The sequence below is a fragment of the Megalops cyprinoides genome, chromosome 12, assembly GCF_013368585.1.
Source record: "Megalops cyprinoides isolate fMegCyp1 chromosome 12, fMegCyp1.pri, whole genome shotgun sequence".
NCBI lineage: Eukaryota > Metazoa > Chordata > Actinopteri > Elopiformes > Megalopidae > Megalops > Megalops cyprinoides.
Window position 1 is genome coordinate 17,117,914 of NC_050594.1, and position 8,098 is coordinate 17,126,011.

General features: G+C 39.7%; 1 protein-coding gene across 1 annotated transcript; it reads right to left on the reverse strand.

Annotated features, from left to right (window-relative positions):
* Positions 1–1,003: 1,003 nt before the first annotated feature.
* osr1 (odd-skipped related transcription factor 1) lies at positions 1,004–7,469 on the reverse strand. Its single transcript, XM_036542777.1, has 3 exons — positions 7,240–7,469; positions 1,946–2,624; positions 1,004–1,766 (listed from the first exon to the last, which is right to left on the reverse strand). Exons 2-3 carry the CDS (start codon positions 2,575–2,577, stop codon positions 1,634–1,636), a joined length of 765 nt encoding a protein of 254 aa, XP_036398670.1. The 5' UTR covers positions 2,578–2,624; positions 7,240–7,469; the 3' UTR covers positions 1,004–1,633.
* Between the last annotated feature and the right edge of the window lie 629 nt (positions 7,470–8,098).

Here is an 8,098-nt window from a genome sequence, read left to right on the forward strand (position 1 = left end):
GTGGGCCTGGTGAAAATTTGTTGAAGTCAGAGAGAGGAGTTTTAAACAATGGGAAAAACAAAGGGGTATATTAATAACACATTTATGGATGTGCTACTCTTTACCACACTTACAACAGTTTTTTTTTCCAGATTTTAGACTGAAATGTAACTGAGATGAAAACAGAAATGTTGCTTGGCTGATCAAAACAGTAAGACTGGCGTACTTTTTGGATCAAACTAAAGGCAGTTTAAAAGTTATACCAGGACAGACTTAGGCCCCAGGAGATCTTAACAAACCTGAACCTGAGAGACACTATAAATGAGCAATCGATATTCACTGATCAAATAGCGTCTACAGAGCACACTCCTGCTATGGGTGCTATCATCTGAGGGCACCTCCCCCTGCTCCACATGTGCCTTGCACTTCAAAGGTATGAGTCAAGTGATACGCTAACGTCTCTGTTAATGTGCATTTACCTCTCCTTTCATGCTCCCAATAAACATGTCTGATGTTTCTGGTCAGACCGAATGGTCACTTCACATAGTGTCCACTTCCTTAGTGTCCCTGTGAAGAAACATACCTTTTCATAATGCAATATTTTTGATGAATAAAAACACTATACACATATATATATATATATATATATATATATATATATATATATGGCTGCATGTGTTTGTGTTTATACATGCACTTGCTTGCTCATGCATTCATAGTTGTATACTTTTGCAAACCATCCCATACTTTGAACCCTCCACATCAGAGATGGAAAGGGCTTCTGAAAGGGTTGAAAAGAGGGAGGGGTATGATTCAAACATTAAAGCAAATCTGAAAATCATATTCATCTGTTTGAATCATAAACTCTGGCATGCTATACATGTTATATCTTTTGTGAGGAAAACAAAACTGCAGTAAGTGATCACAAAGAGAATTGTTTAGAAAATGACTATTTATTTAAAAAATAAGTTTAAGGAATCCAGTGATATATGTAAATATTCAATAATCAGAGTAAAGTGCCAAATAACAGTTACATAAAAGAAATCTGTACAAAAAACATTGGAATGTGAGCTTTAAAGTAAGAAAAAACTTATTCTGCCATGGCTGTTGTCATTTTAGAGATTATAAAGGCTGCACAAGACTCGAATATCAGTATCGTGATGTTCAGATCAAAATGCCAGAGTGTCACATCCACAATGCCTGAATCACATCCCATACATCCATTCTGCAGCTTGTTTCTGTTGTCCACGGTGCAGGACATAAAGCACAGATCTGACATGCTTGCTGAAGTCTCTGTGCATCCCAACAAGAAGATGTTAATGCTTAAAAAACGCTTTTTTCAGTCCAAGGCACTCCGTTCATTGAGTGTCAATAACAGTTTTAAGTCCAAAACTTCTTATCTCTATGAAATATCGGTCTCATGAGAAAACATTTGGTTGCTGGCAGGCGAAATGGTAGATTTCCTGTACACTGTTCATTCCCCTTGCTGGTGGTGCAACAGTTTTCCTTTCTAGGCCATATGCATTTTCTTCTAAACTGCTGTTAAGGCACTCAGAGGCAACAATGTTCCCTTCTCCTGTCCTTTTTTTTGGGTTGTTTGGTCCCATTTTTCCAGTGTCCCCATGTCACTCTTGTCATCCACACATCTTGGCTATTACTTTATCTTTGGCGGTTTTAGTTCTTTGACCTGCATGTGCAGGGTTTTGTGGACTGCCAGCGTCCGCGACTGACAAAATCCTTTCCCACATTCCTGACATTTGAAGGGCTTTTCTTTGGAATGGATGTACCTGCAAAAACAGCAACAACAAAGAGAGGCACATGTCAGCTCACACACATCTTATCAACATTTGCCTCGTGTCATAAAAGACGGGGAAAAAAAACAAGCAAAAGAAGTGTCGAAAGTTTTGCGCTACGTTTTACGCAAAGCACAAAGGAAAGGCACACAGGCCACAGCCAGCCAGCCTACCTGTGGTCTCTGAGGTGGTCCTGCCTCCTAAAAGCCTTGTGGCAGATGTCACAGGTGTACGGCCGCTCGTCTGTGTGTGTCCGCTCGTGGATAAGCAGGTTATAGGACTTTGTAAAGTGCCTCCCGCAGAACTTGCAGACAAACTCCTTCTTGGTTTTGGAGGGCAGCCTGCCGCGGCTGGGCTTCCTCTCGGGCGACAGCTTGGTGACGTCCAGCAAGGAGCTGATGGCTGGTGGCGAGCTCAGGTCCTCCGCCTTCAGGGGGTCCTCCTGGGTGGCCGCCACGGCCAGGTTGGCAAAGTCGAACCTGGGCTTGCTCTTGGCTTGCAGTCCGGCAGAATCCTGCTTGGGCTGGATGATGCTGGGGAAGAGCGGAGGTAGGATGGAGGGCAGGGGGAAACGGGCATCCATCAGACCTGGCAGCTTTGAGAAAGTGCAGCGGGGCAGGGCAATGGGCGGGTAGCCCAATGTCCACTGGTGCAGGTGCACGGCGTGGAGCGCGCTGAAGCTGTAGATGTTGGGGATGTGATCTGAGGGCAGCTGGAAGCCATTGGAGGCTTGCAGCAGGGAGTAGTTGGCGAGCTGTAATGAAGGATGGAGGGGAACTGGTGCCGCAAGAGTCTTGCTTCCCATTGCTGATCACCTCTGCTTGTGAAAAAGGATTGCCAATGGTTGTCCCTCTGAAGAAAAAGAAAACACAAAAATAATCCATTGAGATGTGATAACAGCAGTAGTATTAGAAATGATAATCATAATAATCAGATGCTCTAGCTGCATTTTAAATGTATTTTATTTGTTTCATACTGCTACTGTAAGTTTGTTCCTTTAACATTATTGTTCCTTCCTTCAAAACGTATTAATTACACAGCCTTCCTTAGAAGGTTCACAGTCAATACACAAACAGTCAAGCTTTATTCCTGCCTCAATTGACTAACTGTTTTTGATCTTTTAAGAGGTCTCATTACCCAGGGATTACGGGTGAGGAATATAAATGTGCCTCGTTTTCACATGGACAAAAGGCAACGATATTTCTGAGAAGAGACCCTTTGTCAGAGTTGTTAGTCATAAGAGTGTGATATATATGTATACTCAAACCTCAAGGCCACTGGAACGTGTTCACCCCCCCCCCGCGCGCGCTCGCTCGCTCACACACACACACACACACATACTGGTCCGCGTCTGGCGTATGACAGAAGGTGCGAGCAGCAGCATTCACAAGCCTGTCGAGCGCAAGCGCATGTTTGGTGTGGGCGTTCTCCGTCTCCACAAAACGCGCTCCCGGGCATTTAGAGCAGGTACACAGAAAGAAACTATTCACCAGACAAAATACCTTTCTGAACTGTCGAATCAGGTTTGATAAGAAGAAATACAATGCACAAATACCTCTTTGTTTCGTGGAATCAGTCTGAATGACACATCACAGTTACATCCATGAAATGATGTCTTCAGTTTTTTTTTTTCCCCAGCATAACTGAACTTTTTGGCGCCTGAAAAATATCCTTGTTCCAAGACGGATAACAATATTGGAAAAACGAACGAACTGACGCCTCATTACTGGCATTAAGGTTCTACCATGCAGTGTGCTTATTTGATGTAATTACTTTAATACTTAAATTTGCAATTAGTTTTAATCCCAATCTGTCCTAGTCTGTAGAACATATTATTTTCGCAGCATGTGTTAGTTATCGGTCATAATATTATTATTTATTTCTAAAACATCCTGTCTACATAGAAATGGAGGTTGTCCTCCCCTTCCTCCCAACCGCACTGTCTGAATTAAACATAGTGTTCAGGTTCTGGAACAAATTCGCATCCAGGCTGGGGGTATGCATTTTATGTTAAATGCGCACTTACTCCAAAAAAAATGCATGACTGATCTGATTACGTCACTTTATTTTAGCACAGCTAGCTACCCAACTGTTCCGTAAAGCATAAAAGTCCAGGTACATTGGAGGCGGGGAAAGTTTTCGCTGTAAATAAAAACTGAAATAGTACTAATTAGAACTGCTAGAGCTCAAAGGTCCCCCGGGGATTTCTACTTTCTGATCATGACGCAGAAGTAATTGACTTTTACTTACTAGGTCATTAGAGGAGATCAGCAGTTACTGCCGGGCCGTCTCGTATACTTAACCCTTTGATGTCAAACATGCCGTGTACATTGCTAGAGTGGGGAGAGGGGAGGCCAAGGATCAAGACATGCTTTTAGTTATCCCTAACCTTTGTACACGCTGACTCAGTCCGTGTTAAGAAAGCGAAAGTATGTGTGATGAAACCAAATTCAGGCGTGAGAATGTATATAAACCACGCTAAAATTATGAGGTATCCTCTCCTCACACAGAAGAAAACGAGAGTTATATCAAAAAGAAGGTGAACGTTACAAACTGGGTCATGATATCTTATGGAATTCCAACCCCATACGGTTAGTGATCCGCACTAACCGCAAGTGACATTTTTTCAAGAAGTTGTTTGCTAATTGGTGAGATTTTGCATTGATGCTGGTAAGAAAACTCACACCAGAGTCTCCGTTTTGTTCTCCAAACGCCGAAAAGGATCAGTCTCAGGGCGGCTTTTCTGCCCACAAATTTACCAGAGCTATAGGTGATGAAAGAGCTGATAGATCACTTTGGATTTCTACCGCCCCGAACGGCCTTGATCTAACCGAGACAATGCCCTCTGACAGGAAGGGGGCACTTGTCGTTTTCAGTGTTGTGAGAACATACATTTGAAATAAAGAAAAAAAAACATGATTGTCCAATGCAAAGCATCTTCTGTTCCCTGTGAAATTAATCTTCTTTTTTAAACCAAATATCCCAGTGTTAGACGCTTGCAATGGAATGTAACATTTTGTGACATGCTTATATTACAAAACGTACACTACCGTTAGTGTCATTATTAGAACGCTGAATGCGCCCACACTTTTTAAATTCCAGTAAAATAGATAGATAGATTGTCCAGTTTTTACATCCTTCTGATGTGAAACAGTCCCAATACACAAACAGAAAATTAGACTACCTTCTCAATGTAGGGATCTCCTTAGGTGATGTGTATTGCGAGTGAAATTCCGCCCCTGTTTTATGTTAATACAGAACCTTTAGTCAATTGTGCAGCAATTATCGCCTATGCGCATGTCTGTGTCAGTGTGTTAAGATATGGGCATTTGACCGCAGCGAAATAAGGCCACTAACTGCGCTGGGACTGAGTAACGTGGGAAACAGGCTCCTAAATTAACTTTTGCGAAATCAAGCTGAATTATAAAGCGCAATTTGCTCGCAATATCTATTTATTAATTTCACACTCTGAGACCAACTGCAGTGTTCCTTACCACGTTGTTTTTCCTTTCCGTCATGTATAGTGTTTTATTATTATTATTATTATTATTATTATTTGTTTAAAAGTAAAACAGAGTCGACAAGAAATGGCCACAAAATACTATAAAGTAGGCAATGATCAATTGTTGGCACACTATGCACATAATATAAACATGCATAGCCGCAAATGAGATCCGTATGTATTACCACCAATAACCACTGATAGTCACAATGAATGAAGTGCAAGATTTTGTAAGCAGCAAAGAAACATTACGGGCGTCCGTTAAAAATGAAAATAATAGGTCTAGTAGATTAAAAAAAAAAACTTGTATTCAGCATATGTGCTAAAAAAATCTCATTTTACAGAGGGCAAATATCTCATATGTTGTCGCCAGGAAATCTATGTAGTATTACCGCCAATGACCCACAGGGGATCCGTTTAAAAGATAAAGATGATTGTTTACACAATGAGCAAAGTATATCCTAACCTATCTTTTCGTTTCCATATCTGACTGTGTAATCTTTGTTGTAATTAGGCAGTTGTTCACCCTGCATGTAATAGTAATTAAATGTTATTGGCTGTTGAAAGGTACCCTTCTCAGACAAAAACATTGTGAAGCGGAGGAGTCAGTTGTCAGAATTATGTGTTGTAAATCACACGGCTTCGTTCCTTGGGATTTGATTGACTGTAAACTTCCCTAACACTGTGAAAGTACGTCTATGTTATTATTATTATTATTATTATTATACATTTACATGTGTACTAACATGCAGATAAATACACGAAATACTTGATGATAATCATTCGGTACTGATATTGGGAAAATATATAAAAGTGTGTGTTATAGGCCTATAAAATAAGTATCTGGACAAGTTGTTCAGTTTTAAACACCATGTTCATAGTTTCACTCACAACATCTTCAAGGTAAACGAATAGCAATGGAAGCGTTATTTTTAATAATCACAACACATGACCTAGTTATGTTATGCTACCAGTATCTCTTAGATCCTTTTACATTATTGTAGCGAAAACATAATTTGTTGCAAAACGTTAGCAGAAAATACCTACATATGAGATCTGGCGTTATCTTGAATAGCTCAGGAAATAAAACCAGTACATATTATACGCATTATTATTACGGTGTTACGCGATATTCTAGAGGCAATAACATTAATTAGAAAATATAATTCTAACATTTATCTTAGACGTTAAAGAGAAAATATAACACATGATCTGGTCTACTTAAATAAGAGAACACACATTGCTTTGGGGCCTGGCTTTTTCGTAAAATAGAAATAAAAACAAATCGTGCTCACCAAGTTTGAAAAAAATAAAATAAAATAAAATAAAATAAAATAAATGTCAGCATAGCCTGGGAATGTATTTATTTTCTCTCTAACCTTACGTTAACGAAGCACATAACATAGGTCATGTTTTAAATAGCACACATCTTTCTTTTCGTAGCGTAACGCGTTGCGCAACTATACATTGAACTTTCGGTTTATTGTACTCGAATTTAATGCTCTGTATAGACTATTAAACCAAGCGACGCACATATCCGACCACAAGTGTCTCTTTGGATTGTCACTGCTGCTCGGAAATAACACCTGTTTGATCACTTGCGCATCTTCGAAATCAACGTACAGTTTTCAACGGCTTGTAGTCTGTGCGCTTACATTATGATCTCTAAGAAAAGCCAATCATAGACCGACTACAACAAAACAACAATGCCGAACATATAATTTGAAATTGAATAAATTATACAGCATAGCGTGACCCAAGCAATTAGCTTGTTTGAAGAGACGTAGAAAGCAATGGGACAGCTCCTTGCGGAGACCAGTCCATTAAAAGATCGCTACAGCAGAGCCTGGCAAGTAAGAGCATTCGTCTTCTTCACTTGAAGACACGAAAAGAAGCTTTTAAAAGTGTCCTCGCAACTTCACAAAGTTAAGGCATAGTTTAAAAACCTCCCGGAATAATATTTACCAAGTCTGCGGCGATCGGGTCCAGTCGGGCTGGATGCTGTCTTCTTTCAGGAGTTCTTAAGTTTTTTGTCAATATTAAAGTATTCGAAATGTCGCTTGTAGTTGACAGAAAGTTCGAATCTCATTAAACTGATTTGGTTTGTACATAAAGTTTACGATGACGGCGTAATCGCATGTAGTTATCAGTTATTTTACAGAGGTATTCTGGCCCCAGTTTAGTGATTCGAATGAAACGCCTACAAACACTGTCCTGCGGTCTCGGCTCAAACCGCCTCTTTATTGCAACCAAACCCTTCTACTTGCACATGCGCATCACATCGCCAGCCCCCATCCAAAAAAGGAGCGCTTTACTGTAAACCCAAGTTAACATTGGTTTGTAAGTCCCCGAACGAAAAGACTTGCTTTGCTTTACTGAGGCAAACTATATTATTTTAAGTAACTAATGTAACGGAGAGAAAATACCGGGGCACTGAACTGCAGTGTAGCTTGTACATAAAATGACAGCTTGGCTGATATAGTCTGTTAGTTTTCAAATAAACACTTCAAATGAATCAATGATTCTTTATTTGTGTATTTATATGTATAAAATAATGTGATGGAACATGCAATTATAGTTATGTTGACGTGTTTAGGTCATTGAAACGCGTCAGTCAGTAAATATGTATGTTTTACTCATCATATTCGCACGTTTATACGTGTATCTCAGAAAATGTGTGAGATAATACACTGGAAACTTCATTTAGAATTTTTAGAAACAAAAAAAAAAACACCTCACAGAGCACAGTTAATACTTTTTGTTGACTGGATTAACAACACACATTTTAAATATTTTTTAACTGTTTAGATTTGTCAAAGGCTCA